Genomic DNA, 22205 nt, shown 5'->3' with positions numbered 1-22205 from the left:
GTGAATAGTTGTTGAGTACGGTACTCTATGTTTCAATATAATCCGTTTTACCATTCATTCATTATAAACACAGACGTAAGGTGTCCACCTCGCTCAGAACGTCAGATTCTATCAACACTTTTTTTAAGCTCTGGCCAAAATGCGTGGTGACGTGTTGACCAATTTTGGAGGGGGATCCCAATGATATATCAATAAAAATGTACTGTCAGTTCATGTCCAAGGGATTATGTTCACACGCACAGCAAGTATCACCAGTTCCTGTCATTTTTAACCAGTGGAGAAAGGTAAGAGAGATTTCCCTATTGTTTTTCTTTTTCGATGTCGAGATTCATTTGGGGTGTGACCAGGGCACGAAATTAACTTTTTGACTCACCGGCCAGTGGCTGGTAGATGGGAAAATTCTACCCGCCAAGCATATTTCTTACCGGCCAAAAAAAGCATTTTTGTGTCACATATATAAAAAAATGTCAGTACATTTCAAGTAGATAAGCTATTACGTTGAAGAATAGACACTTAAAGAGGCCAGAGTTAAATTTGTACTCTCTCTCTGAAGTGACTTCTCGCTATCTGCAAACAGCTCCACTGTCTGTGTGTATACTTAGTAGCCTCCAGATGCAGCCAGGATTCTCCGGCGCTGCAGCTGGACCCTATTGGTCAAATCTCATTCAGCATGCCCTCAGGCTCAGCTCGAATATGCATCGAATCAATGTTATAAGACATTGATATCAGGAGCTATCTGTAGCTACTGCTAGCCGGCTAGATAACGTTAAGACAACGCCTCAGTGAACTATTTAGTTTACTGGGACATATAGAGCTAACGTGAGCTAACGTTGCCTACCGAGCGAACGGACTTCAACGGAGGTATTATGCACTCTACTATTGTTGGAGCATTTGTTGATATCAGCAGCTATCAGTAGCTAGCCAGCTAGATACCGTTAGACAATGCCTCATGTCTAAAAGTGAATAGTTGACTGGGTCATTGTTTAAACAGTAACGTTAGCTCACAGAGGTCCGCATTAGACTAGAGCAGACTGCCTCTGTGTTGATACGAGGAGAAGCACGGACTGGGGCGGATATGACTCGTTGCCACGGGTTTTTTCAAAATAAGAGTATCATATGAACTGAACGTTGCTAACTGCCGGAGCCATCGATATTATGACTGGAGCTGCGCTTGGGGCGGAAATGAGACCCGCACAGGATTTTCAAAATAAGAGTATCGATATGAACTACACGCCAGGTGGCGGGCAGACCTCTCAGTTAGGGCTGGGCGATATGGCAAAAAATCATATTGCGATAAGCAAGTACATTTTTTTATTTATTATTTTTTTTTAAACAGATGTATGTTTATTTTGCAGCAATTCTTTGTTGTTGCCGCCATCTTTAGTGTTACATCCCCTCACACTCCAGTTCTCAGGCTGCAACTGGTTTAAAAGCTAAAGTAAACCGGCTTCTCTGCTGGCTGTGGCTCCAGGGGAGTTGAACAGTTCTGGCTCTGCTAGTTTATTTTCGATCTTTTGGCGCTTTTTTGGTGGACAAACCACCGCACATGTGCACCGTGACTCGTGACTGGAGTCTAGCTCTGCTAGCACACATAGCCTACTGTGTACAGACGGTTTCAAACTGTATTTTAAATTAGAAAGCAAACAAAATAAATGGACAAGAGAAAAATAAATCTCAATTTGGTCAGTATTGTCATTTGGACAAGCAAAGCCATTACTTTGAGTTGCAGGCAAGAAAGACAAGTCTGTCCACTGTCTCTGGTTTTAAAACTGCCCTGTTGCAGGTCACAAAAAAAATTTGATTATTAAAATATATTGCAATATTTATCGTTATCGATATCGCCCAGCCCTACTCTCAGTGTCACTCGCCAAACCTAAAATATGCCCACCATTGGCGTGTGGCGGGCTCTAATTTGCTGCAGGGCGAGCTGTGGTTTGCTGATGAGAATGGTGGGCAGGAGCTGCAGCTGGATTAGCGTATCGCTGCGTTGGGAGGCGGAGATAGTCATTGGATTCAGCAAATCATGCAACGTTTAGATTTCAGTGAACCCCACATGATAATGTTGCCGTCTCTCTCTCTCTAGTCAGTAGTGCCAAATTTCTCAGTTCTTCGCTTGATATAATTAATACAAATGTCCAATATAACAGAATTCGTTAGCTCATAAAAATGTGATTATAACAGACTGCTGTTTAATGTCGGGCCGACTGCCCACAGACTTCGCCTATTTGATTTCAAGTCAACAGCAGCACGTGAGTCTATCGACAGGACTTATTTTATTTGGAATATAATGTATACGCAAAATTAGCCTAGTTTTAAGTTAAAATATTATAAATCTACATGCCTTGAGGATGTCATTCTTTATATAGCATGCCTATCAATTGTTTTTAAGCTCAATAAACTCTGACCGGAATTTCTCCCATTTGTCCGGGAGATTGAAATCTTGCAGGACACGGAGACCGGCACCAATATTTTATAACGGAAACCCTGCTGTAGAGATGGATTTATGGCGTGATGTCATTGTGGGTCCGGTACCGGACCCCTCAGGTTTAAGAGATTAATGCATTTCAGCTTTTGATTTAGCTAGCTATCTATAATCATAATAAGCTAAAGCTACTGTACACACAGAAAATGTCTAATGTTACAGTACCAGCAGTAGCAGGGTCCAAGTTTAAATCACTGCACCTACCTATTACATTAACATTAACTTCAGTAAACAACCATGTACCAGTTAGCTGCATTTTTATGTTTGATTAACGTTACCTGCTACATTGAATCCCAGTCATAGCGCCATCCTCAGTAATCTTGGATGAGGGGGAATATGGTGGTGGAAATTTTGAAGGAGGCTGTGTAACGACATTAGGCAGACTTGAATGCTGAGAGGAAGATGTCTTCTTTTTGCAGTTGAATTTGGAGCAATGTTCTGCTCTGAAATTTATTCCATGCACATTCAAGTTTCCTCAAATTTGTTCCAGTCTTGGCAGCAATGTCCTTTTAGCATATAGATTGCACACTATTGCCATTGAGCCTGATAAAATGGAGTCACACTTTTGACATTTTCACCTACTGTATGTGACACACTGTAGACAATCTTCTAACAACAACAACACACACACACATGTGAGCTATGAGCCGTGTCTCTGTGTTTTTTCCATCCTGCATGCTTTTACCACGTGTAGCGTTAGACAGCCAATCACCAGCATTATTATATCTTGGTAAAAGCATGTTGCATGCTTATTGGCTCACTGACGCTGATTAAATGTACTACTCCTTAGTTATCAAAATGTGTAACCGAATGACGAGGCATTTTTCGATACTCAATAGTATTGTTGGATTTGGATATATCAGCCAGTAATCACTTCATCACCTGTGGCTCTGTGAAGTTTCTGCGTTGTGTTTATCTCTTTCTTATCGTACTGACTGATACCCTCTCTCCTTCCCCGTTGATACATTCGTCTCAAAAGAATTAAAACCACACTGGAAACTAGAGTTGTTCCGATACCGATACCAGTATCGGAAATGCCGCCGATACTGCCTAAAATTCTGGTATCGGTATCGGCGAGTACCCTCTAATGTTGCGCTCCGATACCATATGACGTAATTTATCAACAACACTGCGGACGTTGGGCTCTGTAGATATACCCTACTCGCTGAGTGAGCATTATAAAATAAACGTGTGCTTAATCGTGAATTAAAGTGTCAATTGCCATTCGTCATTTTAACAGCAGAGCAGATACTTTCTTAAAATGCCATCGTCCCGACAGAGCGCTGTTGACAGGGAGCTCTGATGAGTTCGCTTGGTGGCTGGTGTTATTAGCATTGAACAGCTAACCGAAAGCTAGCTTTGACATTACCTTGGCTAAAGTTGGGGCTATTCATAATCCAGCAATAATGGCTGCAGACCTGCAAGCAAAGTACAGCAAGTTGGCAAAGGAGTATTCCAAGTTAAATCACAATGTCACCAGTAACGTTACAGTCTTCTATGGTCTTTCCATATACAGGTAGCTCATATTAGCTAACCTAGCTCACGGTAACGTCGTCATTGCACAATTGCACGTCGCGTACACAATTAATGACATGTTGCGGACAGCCATATCGGCGACAATGTTTAGCTTTTAGTGCCAAATGATAAGAGTCTGAGGCGGAGTCTCAAAAGAGAATGTTGAATATTTATTGTGCAAAAATCACAACAGTTCCTCTGCTACTTCAACGGAGCCTTGTAGACTGAGTAGGGTATATCTGCAGAGCCACTGGGTAGCGAGTGCAAAGCGAGTGGATCATTGGAGTAGGGTATATCTGCAGTGCTGCAGCCCCATACTCATTGATTAATGATACTAATACAAATCTATACAATCACCTGTTGAATAAATACCATTACTTTCTAGTTATTACTAAAAAACAGTATATATAAAACAGTATCTGTAAAAAAAAAATATATATATATAATTTATATACGTTTTTTTTTATTTTATTTATTTAATGTATGCACTGGTATCGGATAGGGATGTCCCGATCACCTTTTTTTGCTCCCGATCCGATCCCGATCATGTGATTTTGAGTATCTACCGATCCCGATCTTTCCCGATCCGATCAATAAAAAATTAAAAAAATAAAAAAATAATTTTTTTTTTTTTTTTTTATCTTAATTTCTCACATTACATTCACCCTGAATGTTGACGTTATCCAGGTGAAAAGTTAACTTCATTCAAGCGAGGCATTTGCAATCCTTGACATAAATCATTTGATGTATAATTAAATCAAAGGAAATGCGTTTGGGTCCGAGTGTGGCTGGTCTGCCGTTCTACAGCTGGATTGGTTTGTTTTGGCAAAATTCTTCTGCTCTGTGACTGTGAGTCTGTGACAATAAATAAATGAATGATGATATGCAATTTAAAACCAAAGCTAAGGCCTCAGTATGAGTTTAAGATGTGAACATGGTCATGGTTGTTGAATAAAGCCCCTCTGTTGCCTAAAATAGTCCCTTGAGGGGCGCGAGCGCAGCGGCTCTTGTTATTACATTCACCCTGAGAAATGTGCTTCGCTTCATATGAGAAATATTCAAAGTTTCAATATCTGTTTGCACATTTAGTATACATTCAGTGTTCGACTTATGTAATTATTTGCTCCGTTTTGGTTGGTCTGAAACGCTGACGATAATCCTCAGTCACAGAAAATAATTGACATTATCCAGCCAGGTGAAAAGTTAACTTCATTCAAGCAAGGCATTGCACCTAACTCCACCTCCTACCTCCCGAGCACAATGTGCTCCAGCCTGCTGCTTCATGAGATGGCAATAACATACATAGAGCAATGGCGCCATCGTCTGTAAAAACCAGGTGACTGCACGTCAGATAAAGAAAATGCAATCGATGTTTTTGTTGTTTTTTTATTTAACAGTATCCAACAGGATTCACTTATTGCAGCACAAACAAAATAAATATAAAGCTTATAGTTATATATCAGTGGTGCACCACAAAATAAAATAACCATGTAAAACAAATATTGTGGTATAATATATAATATAATGGTTGGATTATCCAATGGGGGGTCCGGGAGGCCTGTACGTTAATGCCAAGCAAGCAGTGCAAAAATGCTTCCGCATTCGTCACCGCACGCTAGTGCGGTAAAGCGCCCTTCTTTTCAGACAAATGCTACCGTGCGTGCACCGGCGGCGGCGTGCTCGCTCAGGTGCGTGCGTGCGCCGGCGTGCTCGCGCGAGGTGCCCGCGCATGCGCATGAGATCCCGCCTTGGTTGACACGAGCGGAGCTCAATATATATAAGTCACCGCCCCTTATTCAGTATCTAGCAATAGCTCAATTGGCAAGGACACATGGCTGTGGATCCTATGGCTTGTTTGCTGGCGAGTTCGAATCCCATCCAAAATATTTTTTAACGTGATTTTTTTTTAACGTGTATTATTTCGCCGGTTAAGGTTAGGCATGGTTAAGGTTAAGGTTAAGGTTAGGCATTGTTTCGGAGTTGGTTAAGGTTAGAACGGTTAAGTTTAGGCGCTGTTAAGGAGCTGGTTAAGGTTAGAGTTTGTCAAAGAGAATGGCAATATAATTTCTATGGTTAAGGTTAGGCATGGTTAAGGTTAAGGTTAAGGTTAGGCATTGTTTCGGAGTTGGTTAAGGTTAGAACGGTTAAGTTTAGGCGTTGTTAAGGAGCTGGTTAAGGTTAGAGTTTGTCAAAGAGAATGGCAATAGACAGCCTATTTCCGCACGACCTGGGCGCTGGGCGGCGGAAAATGAAAGGCGCATTACTGCATGCCACTACGGTAAATTTTTGCACTGCTTGCTTGGCATAAAGCTACACGCGTCCGGGAGGGGGGGGGGGGGTTCGAGCTGGAGCATATGTATGTAGGTTTTTAGATAACAGGTATTAGGGGTATATCCTGTATAAGACATTTGACTAAATGGTAATTTCATTGGATATGCACTGTGAATTAATGCTTGTATATCTTATCGTGTGTTGTCATGTTTGTTTATATGTCTGTGTAAAAAATTATAAAAAAATAAAATACAAAAAAAAACAAATATTGTGCAGAATTAAGAATAGTGCAGCAATAACAAAGGTACTGGTCTGGCAGTGCAAGTAACAGAGGTAGCTTGACTTTACATTCAGTCATACTCAATGACTCATAAATAATAAAATTAAATATAAAAATTGTCTTAGTGCAGAATAATTCTAGTCTAGACTATGAACTAGTCTAGTTTTAAAATTAAATTAACAGCAGCAGCTCAATGAAACGTGAAAAACAACATGTATATATTCAAATATAAATTGTAAACATGGGATATAAAATTGCAACACACTTTTAAATTTTTTTAAGGGAAGCCTAACCCTTGAAATTTGAATGTACTCTAGACTATGAACTAGTCTAGTTTAAGCAGCAGCTCAATGCAACGTGAAAAACTACGTATTTCACAATTCAAATATAAAATGTAAACATGAGATATAAAATTGCAACACACTTTTAAATTTCTTTAAGGGAAGCCTAACCCCTTGAAATTTGAATGTACTCTAGACTATGAACTAGTCTAGTTTAAGCAGCAGCTTAATGCAACGTGAAAAACAACATGTATATATTTCACAATTCAAATATAAATTGTAAACATGGGATATAAAATATAAATTGTAAACATGGGATATAAAATTGCAACACACTTTTTTTTTTTTTTTTTTTGCTGCACTCTATTCTTACTCACTGTCTGGCATCACAATTAAGTGGAGTTTTTTTTTAAAGAAAACCAGCATCTCTACCCTCTCAGCTGAGAGCCGATTCCTTTTCTCATCCAGGACGTTGGACACTGCACTAAAGAGTCTCTCACTGTCCACAGAGGTGCAGGGGGCACAGAGAAACTTGGTTGCAACAGCAGCCAGTGAGGGGAAACGTGAGACATTATCTTTCCAGTAGTGTAGAGGATTGCTTTTCCTAGGGTGGGTTTGCTCTGAGAGATAGGTCTGTACCTGGACTTCAGCTGATGTACTACTCACAGACCGGGCCTCTAGCGGATTCTCTTCCAAAATCTCATCCATGACCCTGCCCAGGCAGCTGCTTGTGCTTGCTTCTTCTTCTAGACGTGGTGTCTTGCTTCTAGGCTCTGCGCTGGCGTCTGCGGCCTCTGGCTCTCTGGCAGCCCTCTCGTCCTCCATCTTCTCCACCTCCTGGATGAGCTTCTCCTTGGCAAGCCTCAGGTTGTCTGACTTTGTGAAGAATCTGAAAGTAGATAAATGTATCAATTACCCACAAGTTCACAACTAAGTCAGTCAAACATATGGCAAGACAACACACAGCATTTTATTTAGATAAGATTATTTAGCATTAAAAAAAAATGTATTATTCTTGCCTGTCTTTGTATCTTGGATCCAATATAGTGCCGATGGTGTATAGTGGCTCCACCTCTATCTCAGCAAAGCGGGTCTCCACTGCAGCTAGGAGCGTGCTCTTCATGGTTTTGACCCCCTGGTCAGTGGTCATCTCTCGAGAGAGTACACGTCTGAGGGCTATTTGGATGAATGAAATTGATGAATGGTTTATTATTTAGAATATAAAATACATTTATTTTATAGTCAAATTAAATTATTAAAATATAGCAAATTATTAATTAATTTAATTAATATAATAATAACCTGTTATTGCAGGGATTACATCAGCTGCAGATGCAGTGGGGTTGCTCACATCCCTTGTGAGTTCCTCAAATGGAACTAACACCTCAGCTGTCTTCTCCATCAGGGTCCACTGGCTGGCTGTCAGGGTGGTTGGTTGGCCTGGTGTAGTCAGCTGCATAGACACAGAGAGCCCGCTTCTGCTCCAAGATGCTCTGCAACATGTAGAGGCTGCTGCTCCACCTCACAGCAACGTCCTGCTGTAGACGCTTGATGTCCATCTTCAGGTCGTTCTGGATATCTTCCAGACGCGAATAGGCCAACGGCGAATGTTTGAAATGGCCAATGATTTTCCTTGCGGTGGCCAGTGTGTCTGTGACGCTGCGCTGAGACAGTAGACCCTCATGCACGGCAAGTTGGAGCGTGTGCGCGAGACAGCCCAGACTCGTTACTTCCATGTCATCCATGGCCTTCTTCATGTTTCGCGCGTTGTCCCGCAAAATAACATGGACCCGTGACTTCTCAATTCCCCGACTGTTAAGCATGCCCAGGAGCGCCTCTCTAACACGATCTGCCGTGTGAGATCCTCGGAAGTTCTGCGTATGCAAGGTAGCATGATGCAACTCAAACTCGGAGTCAATCCACTGAACGGTGAAGCTAATGAGTGACATTGGACTCACTGAAGAACTCCTTATGTCTGTGGTAAATGATAAAGCAGGCACACCTCTTAACATGGCTTGCAGGTGATCACGGAGCTTGGTGTGAAGCGCAGGCAGAGCTTTGTCGGTGAAGTAGTGCCGAGAAGGCAACTGATAACGTGGCTCCAAGTGCTCTATGAGACGGCGAAACCCCACGTTCCCCATCACAGATAACGGCTGGTCATCCAACGCGATGAATTCAGCTATCTTGGCTGTTATTTTCTTGGCCCTGTCACCCTGCTCTGGCAGTTTATCTTTCCGTTTAAGAGTCTCTGAAAGTGTCGGTTGTACAACTTGTCTGAGTGTCGTTGCAGCGATGTACTCGCCATGTTGTTGTTTGTGGCTTTTTTTCAGGTGACTAATTAGATTCGTGGTGTTGAACGCGGCTCTGTTTTTTCCTCCACGCGGAATCTCCTCCTTGCAAACATTGCAAGTTGCAAATGGATTGGCTTGACTTTGTATTTTAAAGTGCTTCCAAACCTCTGACATTTTTCTACTCAGTGGATAACGTGTTTCGGGAGCGACGTGTTGTTGTTGTGACTGAGCGTAGGTATCTTGAGGGATTCGGCATACGTCACTCTTGCAACGGTGTAAATTAAAGGGAATGTGTTTGTTGTGGACATTTCTTCTGCTGTGTGTGACAATAAATAAATGAATGATGATATATTATGTAATTTAAAACCTAAACTAAGGCCTCAGTATGAGTTTAAGACGTGAACATGGTCATGTTTGTTGAATAATAATAAAAAAAAAAAAGAAAAAAAATTATAATACCCTTTTTTTGTTTTTTTGACAGTCGATTTTTATTATTTTTCCCCTCCGATCCCCGATCCTCTGAAAAGCACGTGATCGGCGCCGATCACATGATCGGATCGGGACATCCCTAGTATCGGATAAGTATCGGTATCGGCCGATACCCAAAGCTTAGGTATCGGAATCGGATCGGAAAGGAAAAAATGGTATCGGAACATCTCTACTGGAAACAGGATACCTTTCCTTGGAACGTTATGTTTATTCCCATAAACATACTCCGTACAAGATGGAAAACAGTTCTGAAAAAGGTCCTTGAAAAATGGCCCCTCCCACCACCCTCTAGCTAGTGCTCTGTCACTCTGTCCACGTCTATACGTCTCCACTCCGTTTCCTAGCCTGAGTCTAACCGGAAGAACTCCCAGCTATAAACTATAGTCCTTAGCAACCGGTGGCCATCCCCGTAGCCACGCCCCTTCTCTCGTTACTAAGTGACACGCCATGGCAATGGCGCTCTTGTCACCTCTGACACACTTTAACGCCCCTTTATCTATCTCTTCCCATAGCAACGGCTTCTCTGTTGATATTAACTCCCCTCCCTAGCCGACCCACTATCTTTGTTGATGCGGCCTCGGTGCGGCTGGCTGCTACTCTTCCATCTCTAGCACTCTGCCTGCTGCTCTCTACCATGGAAACACACACAAATGATACTGTCCTCCTCATTGGAGATATAAGAGTAGATGCTGTCATCTACAGATATTTACATTATGTACACATTGAAAAACCAACCGGATCTCACAGTATCAAAGCAATTTGGTCGGTGCCGTAAAAGCATCAACGTTATTTTGTTTGATACATTTGTAATTTAAATTTAAAATAATAAGTAGTGCAAAGTGCAGATACTAAAAAACAGAAGAGACATTTTTTGGGTGTCCAATTTGTAGATTTTTTTCTCACAGGAACAGGGTGGAAAGGAATCCCAGCCTGAGCATGACATAAGAGCAAAATATGTAAATAACAATGGGGTGCACGGTTGAGGGAAGGATGTTTTGTCAGTGTGTGAAGGGGGAGGAGTAGAAAGTGGGACTGCTGCTGTCTGAAGGATCAGAGAAGGTCAAGCAGGTGAGAGATGACTGAAAACACTGGACCTCATTCTTGAACATTCTCGTAATTATCTTTGTAAATAACTTTGCAAGAGGAAACTTATGAAAGATCTCCCCCTGATACCTGAATGTGTGTGAAGTGTTCTCAGCTGTGATCCCCTGAATGAAGAACGTCACTCATTCTTAACCCATTCTTCGCCAGGCATTGTACCCTTCTTATACCATCCTCTGCCAGCTCTATTTGTCTATGGAGATGTTCACCTTCTTTGCAGGGCTATAACTTTTTTAATTGTATTGCTAAATTGACATTACTATGGCCCATTCAACATCAATTATCTATCGTTCAGGATATAGGAACGTTTAACTTTTTCATTCACACATTCATACTAAAATACTGTCTAGAGTATAAATATGTTTTTATCGTTTTCTGCTGTATTTCATAGAACGTGAGATATAGCCATTTATGCATATATTAGATCATCAAATGCAGTTTGATAGCGATTGACGCCAGATTAAAAATGTCAACTGTACATGGTCCTAGACATTATGACTCATCATCTGATGTTGACCGGAGGGGGGGGGGGGGTCGTTTATAATGCAATGACCGACGTTAAATTATTCATGTTGTATGGGTGATATATAGATCAGAGCAGTTTGTATGGTTAATAATAATCAAAAACGCTGAAACTAACACTATTATGGGATGTTGATCTAGGTGAACCATTTCCGGGTTGTATAATACTATATACGTCCAAATAATGTTGTTTATTGAGTTATGGCAACAGATCGATTATCCAGTGTGTCGAGATGGAGTCCCGGGAGCGATAGCGAGTGGCGGACGGAATAGGGGGGACACCAAGCACTTCCGGCCCCACTTCCGGTTTGGCAACTCGCCGATCGGCCACCAGGTGGCGGTATTGAAGCGCTGGAGAGTTGAGTGGAGATCTACAGCACCAGTCATGACTCCGTGGGTGAAATGTGAATACCATGACGAAAATTTGAAATATTGATCTCGATGACATCGTAATCCGTCATTGGCAGATTAAGCATGGCGAGGAATGACGTCTTAATCAGTCAATGGCGGAAAATGGGTTAACCTCTAAACAATCGCCCCCAAAAGTGGTACATTTAGTTTTCGTTTTTGAGGACTGCATACTTTTTTTGCAAACCAAAATACTATACGTTATACTTATAGCACATGCATGAGCCTGGTCTCTTTTGAAAGATGATATTCTGAAGAAAATTCACCGTTAGTGCTAATGAAATAGAGTAACGTCGTAGGCCTGAACTTGAGTTGTAGAAATACTTGTTACTCACGTTTTTATGTAGTAGTTAGTAGTCCAGAAGTAGTATTTCCCCCAAAATTGGTATGGCTGAAAAGACACCCTGGGTCCATAGCCCATGAAAAGTGGTTAGGAGCGATTTTGGTAAACTGTGTAGCGTTCCTTGTTTCCTTTTCCTCATTGACTTCAATTAATTCTGTGTTTTTTTTTGTTTTTTGCTCGTGACTTTTCAGCTAGATTCCTGATTCGTAAATCCACACGTGGGGTGTCATTGGAAAGCCACACTCATTGGCTACAACCCTGTCCAATACTCTTCGAGATCGCCAAATGATTGACTGAGCTAAAGCCCTGGGAGTCGGGGGTAGTATTTGCGCAATACCGTATACTTCGGTGCACACCTCACATATTGGCATGTAACTCGAGAACCGCTGAATGAATTTGGCGCTAGAGGTTGCCAAAGTGCCTGTGGGAAAGTCATCCTCAAGAGGGCCCACATGTGGGCCGTTGCACCTTAAGAGGTATTAAACTGAAAGCGCGTTCTCGTACACCTGAATTTGCATGCAGAAACGCCCCGCCAGCTCCTTATAGGCCAGGGCATGCACATGACCGTGTGCAAACGGGTAGCGTGAATGCAATTTGCACTGATCAAAATTTGATTAGATTCAAATGTATTGTCATTATACAGCACAAGTACATTACAACAAAAATATGTTTGGCATCTAACCAGAGTACAAATTGTTAAACTGTTTTTGGTCTTTATCAGCCTTCATCTGCCCTTCCGTGAAGTCTCTGCGTTTTGTTTATCTGTTTGTCCGTTTGTTTTGTTGAGACAATCGTTTGGTGGAATTCTGTCCTCCCACACTCATACATGGCTGTAACACTGTTTCACTGTCCCCGTAGGGCTGGGCGATATGGCATCAAAAAAGTCATCATCCGCGACGTGACAACTCTATGTTCACGATATACTAATTTACTACATCTCATGTAGAACAAGCCGCAATACATTGAGTATACTCGATATATCGCCCAGCCCTATGTCCCCGTTGTATGCATCCGGACAAAAATGTAACTGGAGTCGTCGTCTCTTTATCAGGAAGGATGATTATTTCGACTATGCCCCCCACTGGTCGGTTGTAGGGAGGTTGGATCCTTGCATCACATGTCCCCTCCGGTACACGAGGAGGCAGCCTGTCACATCTTTTCACCTTCCAGCGCGGACTCTCATTGGCGAGGTGTAACGCATGGGAGGCTCACACTACCCCTGCCACTTCCTGTCTCTGCTGTGCAGGTGTCCCCCAACCGACCTGTAGGGGTCACTGTCCACAATGTCCAATCTACCACCCATCGACTTCCACCCACTGGCTCTGCCAATTGAGCCAGTATGACGGCCGGCCCAAGCCGGAGGAAATGCTGACACCCGGATTCGATACCGGAGTCTCTTGCATTGGTGACGAGCGCAATCTCCGCTGCGCCACCCAGCCGCCTGCATCTAGCTTTGTAAAGTGTAACAACACTTGTGACCGTTCTCGGCTTGCCATTGCACCGACTGCTTTGTTGTTGAATCAAGTCAAATCCTAGGTAAGTGTGTATTGTGCGTGTGAATGTGCGGCACACTTCATAGGTTTCGTTTAGCGGTAAACGAAATGTTGACGTCATCGGAAAAATAAATAATAATACATTTCGGCGGATCTCACGTGAATCGGTACTCGGTAGTACCGACGTGATTCGGTCGGTACCCTTAAAAGTACCGGATTTGGTACCCATCCCTAACAGTGATACAGGTATAAAGACCCTATAGTAGTAAGTCATACTGTAGAACTTGACATCTTAGTGTGACATCTTATTTAGTAGTGTCAATAGGGGTACACACGCCATCCCACCCAAAAAAACGGCATGGGACGAGATAACAGGTGAGTTTAACGTGGTGTCAGGAGAGGAGCACACAGCGGCTCAAGTGAAAAAGAAATGGGCTCATGTGAAATCAGAGTCCAAAAAATGATCGCAAAACACAGGAGAGAGATGCTGGCCACTGGAGGAGGGACAGCGGGCTCACAGTTGTCTGAGGTGTGTCAGCTGCTGCGTCCAAACACATCCAGCGTCTTTTCAGCAGTCCGATAATGCGCTCAACGGTGGAACGAGTGCGTGTGTGGCTCTCATTGTAGGTCACCTCCTGCTCTGTCTGGGGGTTGGTGAGTGGGGTAATCAACCAGGGGGCCAGCGCATATCCACGATTTGTTAAACTTACCCTTTATGTCTGTTGTCATTTGTGTGGGTTCAACTCATGAACAGCAAGATGAGCAGTGGAATGTTTCTCAACTGGCTCTTACGATGTAAATAAATAAAACCAATAGTGATGCACGATATATCGGCCGCCGATATAATATCGGCCGATATGGTAAGTTTTGACCTTAATAGTTACAAAAGTAAAAAAAATAAAAAAAAATAAAAGCATTTTGGAAAATAGCTCTTTATTTGATTATCATAAAAAAGTGTTTTCTATACAGAGATATCGACATCGGTAAATATCCGTATCGGCCAGAACAGCAATATTAATATCGGTTATCGGTATCGGCCACGATTTTCACATCGGTGCATCACTAAAAACCAACAATAAATAATAACAATAGAGACCAAGATGCTATATGGAATATTAATACTAAAACTTATTAACAGTTGGGAAAATGTTGCATAAAACGTCTATTGCATTCTGAAAGTAAATTGGTCACTATTCTGGAACCATTTGTAGCAGATGCACAAGTCTGGCCTCTTTTGAAAGGAAACAAGATTTTTTTATTATTATTTAAAAATGTTTTACTTGCGTCTGAATTATTTTGCAAACGGATGCCTGCAAAAGAGTTCCAGCTGAGAGGTGTGAGCTGGAAAACACAACAGGTCCATAGCCTGAAGTCTTATCTAGTACAGGTCCAAAGTTGATAAGAATACCACAGAAAATTTGTGTTTTACACATGTTTTTGAAATGGTATGTATCGGTATGTTTATCCAAAATGGCCATTTGCCATTGGCACGACACGAGATGTCGAGAGAGTCTGGAGCTTTTGTCAGAGACATTTTTCTTATATCCTCGGAAATATCCCTCATGTAAGATATCGTCATTTCCATAATTTCATTGGCTACAAAAACAGTCAATCATTTTCACCGTCAGAGGTCCTTTCACCGGGAGGTAGTAACTTTTTCGAAACTGCCGCTCGTTGGCTGTTTGGTCTTATAACCCAAAATTGGAAGCACTTAATAGGCCAAGTAGGGTGTCAATAATTTTTGCTTTCAACTGATGTGTTGGTTGATAGACAATAACACAGCGTGACGGTGAAAGATGAGGGAAAATGTGCTGTGAAGTGCGTAGGCAGGCTGTCGGAACGTTAAGAGGTTAAACCACTACACCATCTCTGGGCACCTTCTTTTTCTTCAGTCTTTGAACAAATAATTATATATAATATAGTCATTATGAGGCCATGTAGGTTCTGCTGGGTTTTATTAATCTGCCGTCTGCCACAGGTAACACATTCCAGGCCAACACCGAGATATCTATGGTTAACTCGCCATGCACTGGGCGTCAAGACCCGAGATATCTCTGGTTTTAATCGATATTTCTTTTATTAGCTATATCCATTCATTTTTCATCCATCCAGCCTGACGTTATCATTGGGAATGGGTCTGAGCTCGCAAAGGGCAAATACCGCCGCCTAACGTCTCCTGGATGGTATTGCACATCATTGGAATCCCTCTGGCTGGGGCTGTGCATCGATCTAAGAAATCCGGTCCAGGTTTTACTTGGGTTTTTACATGCAGTATCGTTATAACAGATGGACTGGGGATTATGTGTTTTGGACATAAAACGTTGGATCAATAAACGCGATCAATATTTGGAATGGCGATCAGGAATTGGATTAATCTTTTTGCACTACATCAGATGTGAGGTAAGGACTTTATGTTACGAATCTTGGGTTAATCCGATGTTTCTTTCACCGCCATCAAAGAGAGGCAGAGTTGATTTTGCAAAAAAAAATAAAAATCATATATATATATATATATATATATATATATATATATATATTTCTTTATAATAATCGCATTTTTTTCCATATTCGAATCCCATGCCCATCGAACGAAGCTTCAAAGTATTTAAGACAGCCCTAAGAAATATATTCATATTCATCACTGGAAGCAACTAACTGACAATCAACGTGTTATTTAGATCTATTGCTATTATATTTAATATATTTTAAGCACTCGCAAGTAAGTCCTATCCTACATTGGATAAAGCACTGGCGCTGAAGGGCCATCAGCGCCCTCTGCTGTTGGCCCCCAATGAGTTAAAGTGCCACTTGCAGGTTAAACCCTACTCTTCAATTATGGGTAGTTTACATCATTGGTATCTAATTTCATTATTTATTTTTTTCCATTTGACGCCGGAAATTCCACTCAGAAAGGGTTCAAAATGTCCACGCACGAATAACATGTATGGAGCCAATCAAAAAGCTTATCAGACGCTATCAGTGCCGTGACGTCACTGAAGGTAACTTTCCCCTACTTCTCATCTACTACAATGGAGTTTGACGAGTGCAGAAAGCCATTTCCTTGATCCAAATGGACGCCTTACAAGACGAAAATGGGTTTAATCGTCGGAGAGACTTTGATGGACCTCTACTACTGCATTTTTGGTTGAAACAAAGGTAGTTATACGGTTTTTAATGTCGTAAAAAAAGAACTACATTTACCACTAGGCAGCCTGTTGTTCAGTACAGCAGCGCTATTGGCTGTCGCCTTATGCCTTATCCCCGTCACGGGTCATAGTACCAAGCTAGCTAGCTAACGTTAACGTTACCATTATGTCTACTGTCGTAAACCATTTTAAATCGGGGCATGTAGAAGAGTTTCGGGAACGAGTAAAATGTGCAGGTCCTCTTCTCGGACCTGTGGGACAAAGCACTGCACGCATCATGCTGGCTAGCAAGCTACACGTCACGGCATGTTGATACGATAGTACCCCCTTTCGTGACTGATGCACTCGGTGCATCACAGTCACGAAACGCGCTACCACGATAGCTAACTAACGTTACAAGCTCAAACACCTTATAACTACTACTACTGTGTCATGTCCATAAGTTCCCTGGCAGAATACTTTTGTTTGTGAGGACAAAGGTATACAGGAGTTAGGAGTTTCGAGAATGCCGGCTAGCAAGCTAACTTAGCTACTAACGTTATATACACTATGTACAACGACACAATGATTTACATTAGTATTTACAAATATGGTAATGTGGTTGTGGCTTTTACAAATAGTGGTTAGCTTTAGAGATAAATGGCTATGATCACGGAGCAATAGTGTTAGGTGAAACAGATACTAGATCCTCAGCTAGTAGTAGCAAGAAGGCTCTTTGCTTCCGCCACTACCTGCCTATGATTCTCAGCGCCCCTCGCTGCCCTGATACCTTGTGTGACATCATCATTAAGATGACACACGCACGCTATGAAACATGGATTAAAATATGCATGTGGTTGTGGTTGGGCGGACAAAATGTTAAAAGCGCTAAAACTGGGTCGATTTCGAAAAAAGAAATGTCCCTCTTCATGAAAGTCACCGTTGGCCTAGTCCCTAGTCCACATTGTTTATTGAACAAAAATACAACATGCAAGTGGGCCTTTAAGAGGTTAAAACATCCATTTTATATACAGTAGCCTACATGAAAGGAATGGGATTTGCTGAGAGCAGAATGTAGTCCATGTGTCCATTCTATTCCACTATAGCTATATCCGCGCAATTGAGTTTAGTTGTAATTTATTTATTTATTCACTGAAATCTTTTGTGTTTGTGTAGTGCTTTTATTTATTTTCGTCACAATGGACATCACAATGCCTCGTTGAGTCATGACTATAAATGTAAAACGTAATTGTTAATGATACAAATATAGTCTTATTTATTATTATAATTATTTAATTCCGAGCATGGCTGTAGATTCGATGTGAATGCAATCACCAATGATTTCTCCCAAATGAAGCCTGAGAACACGGGCGCACACTGTCTACAACTGCTTTTCCGTGTTCGGAAATCCTGTTCTTAGCTACGAACAACTCCCTGACAATAAACCATTCGAGCATGCCTAAATCGGCCTAAGAAGTTCGTAAGTGGAGTTACGAAGAAATATGTTTGTAACTTTCTCGTAAGTCCGTTCGAGAATGAGGACCACTGTAGTCTTTGGGAGATGATGACAAGAGATGATGGGTGGGTGGGTGAAAATGTACTTGCGTGAACCAGGTATACTCATCCTATTTTCTCTCTCCTCTGCAGTGCGGCGAGGGGGCGCGGGCCTGTCCAGCCATCATGTGCACGCTGGCCGACCCCGACCCCATCCCTGAGAGCCAGCTGTTTCCTGGAGAGGAGGAGGAAGAGGGCGAGATGATACAGGAGGTGGCAGTGGAGGGCAGGGAGAAGGAGTCGGACAGGGACAGTGCTGTTGAGAGCACCCAGGGGTCAGACACCTCTGATGGGGGGACCAGACCAGGAGACAAGGAGGAGGTGCTTGGGGAACTCTTTCTCCCTGGAGACAAGTAAGTGTGTCTCTTTCTCTCTCTTTCTCTGTCCTTTGGACTCTCTCTTTCTCTCTCTTGCTCTCTCTGTCTCTGTCTGTCTCTGTCTCTCTCTCTCTCCCTTTTTCTCTTGCTGTCTCTCTCTCTCCGTCTTAAGGATACACAGTATATTGGCAGATGAGTTGAACTAGGCAGATGATCTGTCTTGCTGTGCAAGTTTCTTTTTCTTTTTTGTCTTATGACTTTCAGTATACAGAATTAGATTACTGTAGAATATTTTTTTTTATATATACAGATTTAAATGCACCATTTACAGATCAAATAAATATTGATATCAGTAAATATCAGTTATGTGCCATAACATAAAATCGGTTATCGTTAAAGTTTCAACACACAACGATGCATCCCTCTGTCTCTATATCTCTCTCTCTCTTGTTCTCTCACTTTCTCTCTCACCTCTCTCTGTGATTGTCTATTCATCTTTCCTTTATCTCCAATTCTCTTTCATTGTCAATGTCTCCCCTGTCCTCTCTTCCTGTCCATCTCTGACTCACTCTCTCCTTACCCAGTTATTTTGTCGTACTCTGTAGGGGCTTAAACCCCTAGAGACTAATGTGTTTCTGTGTCATTCTGTTTGATAGTCTCTAATCCAGCTCACATTCAAATGATGCTTCTCAAACTGGCTCTCAAAGCAGTAGAGACGGTGCACTCAAGTAGTTCTGACAAATCCATAAACAAACCAATCGCACCCTTTTTGCAAATATATCATAAGGAAGATCTGTCAATCATACTTTTCAGATTCACACAGCTACAGCAGAATAATAATGGTACATGTGCCGCCCATGGATGCATGACGAGGACTCAGAGTTCTTTAATTACAGATGGCTTGTTTTATTGATGCAAATTCTTGAATGAGGCTAGCGGAGCTAGCTAGCATCATGTGACTGTAGCATCACGTTCATCACCACTAGGGATGGGTACCGAATTCGGTACTTTTGAGGTACCGAACCGAAACACGTCGGTACTACCGAGTATCGAATCAAGTGAGAAACCAAAAAAAAATAAAAAAAAAAATAAAAAAAAATATTTTTTATAAATTGTTCGTTTACTTTTACTCTTTTTTTTTTTTTTTTTTTTTTCCTTTTTTTTTCATGTCAACGTTCACACGCACAATATATGCTTACCTAGGATTTGACTTGATTCAACAACAAAGCAGTCGGAGCAATGACAAGCCGAAAACTGTCGAAATTGTAGTTATTTGAAGTTTGGATTTTTTTTTACGACTGAGGTAGGTAAATTAAATTTCTTGAGACTAAAGTACCGAAAAAAGGTACCGTTGGGTACCGGTATCGATTCACAGGTACCGGTACCGGTATCGGTTCAAATGTGAAAGGTACCCATCCCTAATCACCACCGTAGAACACTTTGGCCTGCTTGCAGCTCAATGGGAGGGGGTTTATCTTCAAATCTCTAGTATTTAGTCTTTTAGCTTTGGCAAAATAAAGTGCACAAATCTGCTGCGCTGTCTTCTTCTACACGTCTTGGCACGCTCTGCCTGATCTGATCAAACTACGGCAAGTCAGAGCGTGAGACAGGAAGTGATCCGTCACATGAAATAAAATGAAATATAAAAATAAACATGTGCCCTCTATAGGCGACAGCTGCATTTACAGTACATGTGAAGAAGCTTTACATAAAATTGGCCCAAAGCAGATCAAAGAGATTCAAAGAAACGGATTCAAAGAGTCTCGCTAGTTGCCAACATACTGCCTGGCAGGCCTTACCAATACACAGGCAAAAATAACCCACAAACTTTCATGATACTGTGTGGTGCTGCAGTTGAACAGTTTCAGATTAATAAAACCCAGCAGAACCTACATAGCCTCATAATGACTATATTATAATTATTTGTTCAAAAACAGAAAATAGTTTTTGTAGCCAATGAAATTCTGGAAATGACAATATCTTACATGAGGGATATTTCCGAGGATATATGTTTTCTTCTCTGGCGAAAGAAGAAGACTCGCTCGACATCTCCGGCATCGTGCCAATGCATTGGTGCCAATGGCCATTTTGGATATACATACATGTACCATTCGAAAAACCTGTGTAAAACACATTTTCTGTGGTATTTTTTGGTATTTTGTTCAGTACCTTCTTGAGATCACGTGTACAAAACATCGAGAAGATGATTAAACAGAAGGTTTTGTAGATACAGTACTGAATTCTGCCATCCGGACCCATGCAATTTGAAATATTATAAGGCCTATAAATTACCTTAGGCCTAACAAAATTAATAGTTGGTTTCAGGTTGGTTGTCAGTTTGGCCATGGGTAGGTAGGGAATTTATTTTATTTTATTTTTTTATTTTATTCTTTCCCACGGCGACTATGGATAGGGAATTTCTTTATTTAATTAAAATGTTCACAACAACATGGATGCATGTACTCTGCCAGCATGTTTAATATCCATAATACTAAATGTTTGACTAAGATTTCTATGAAACGTTATTCTTAAAAAAAAAAAAAAAAAAATTTTTTTTTTTTTTTTTTTTTTAAATAATTTTTATAATTTTTTTTAAAAACTCGTAAAATATATTGGGTCGCACCTAAATCGGCAGGGTCGGTCGGCAACCTGAAACCAACTATTCATTTTGTTAGGCCTTATTATAGCCAACTCGCACATCTATGGATCGGGCCAAATCTCCTCTTTCAAATGGCAGAGTTCAATTTGGATTTAGTATCACCAGGCGTGCATCGAGAATGAAGAATCAAATCTACTGTATGTAGCCTATAGTCAGCTTTTTATTCTTTATTCTTTTTATTCGGATTTCAACACAGATGGTTGCTAAATGTTCACAGAAGGTAGACACACTAACTGCGCTCCAATCTATGCCAATAACGTTCAGTTTTGTGATATAGTATCCTGAGAAATAAGAGAAATAAAAAATATTCATACACAAGTAATTTGCTTGAAGGACGCTAGAATTCCCTGGGTACTGTAGTTTTTCAAAATGTCAATGCTCATTGAGAGATCTGGATGCCCTGTGCTCATATGACTACAAATCATCATCATTCGGTGATTCAAAATGGCCGATCTCCGTGAAAATATTATCACATTTCAAAAACTAAAATCTGACTAATAACACTTTAACCTATTGGTAAACAAACATATTGCTGAAAATATACACTGACTGCTGTTGTGACATGGTTAGGATGTTTACTCTTGGATACATTTGGGGGGGAAAATGCAACATTATGTCATACTGTCTAGACAGATTAATTTATGACGTGATGTCATTTTGGGACCGGTACCGTCGGGTGGAAGAGGTTACACGTTAAAAATATAAATAACTTATCTTAACCCCTTAACACTTTGAGTGCCGACGACGTGTATTGTCGTCTTATCATGCCCCCCCTTGAGTGCCGACGACGTGAATTGTTGTTTGATTTTTTTATTAGCGATCTGAATTCATATTTCATCAACCGAGTCTCCCGTTGGTACAGCAGACCCTCTAGGAGCTCAGATGGGAAAATACCGCCCCCTATCGTCTATCCCTGTGTAACTGCAGGTAATTCGATTATACTGCTGGATCCCTGTGGGGGGAGCCTACTGGCTCCACTGTGCTGGCAAGCCGTCTGATGAACATGGAAGTGATTGCGAGTTGGAAAGCAGCGTGGAATATATATTTACAGCAGCCAATAATCAATCAATAAAC

The 22205-nt window shown here is 41.4% G+C and overlaps 1 protein-coding gene across 4 annotated transcripts in view; it reads left to right on the top strand.

The window, feature by feature from the left end:
- Window positions 1–22205, top strand: part of rab11fip4b (RAB11 family interacting protein 4 (class II) b) — a 167671-nt gene that overhangs the window by 72417 nt on the left and 73049 nt on the right. For all 4 annotated transcript variants that reach the window (XM_084318655.1, XM_084318654.1, XM_084318653.1 and 1 more), the window contains exon 2: window positions 18249–18508. In XM_084318655.1, the coding sequence (XP_084174781.1) occupies window positions 18249–18508 (260 nt within the window). The remainder of the gene's footprint in view (window positions 1–18248; window positions 18509–22205) is intronic.

The sequence above is a fragment of the Notolepis coatsorum genome (genome assembly GCF_963971535.1).
Source record: "Notolepis coatsorum genome assembly, chromosome: 7".
In the NCBI taxonomy this organism is placed as follows: domain Eukaryota; kingdom Metazoa; phylum Chordata; class Actinopteri; order Aulopiformes; family Paralepididae; genus Notolepis; species Notolepis coatsorum.
The sequence above is the reverse complement of the archived record's forward strand: the minus strand, read 5'-3'. Positions and strand labels throughout refer to the sequence as shown.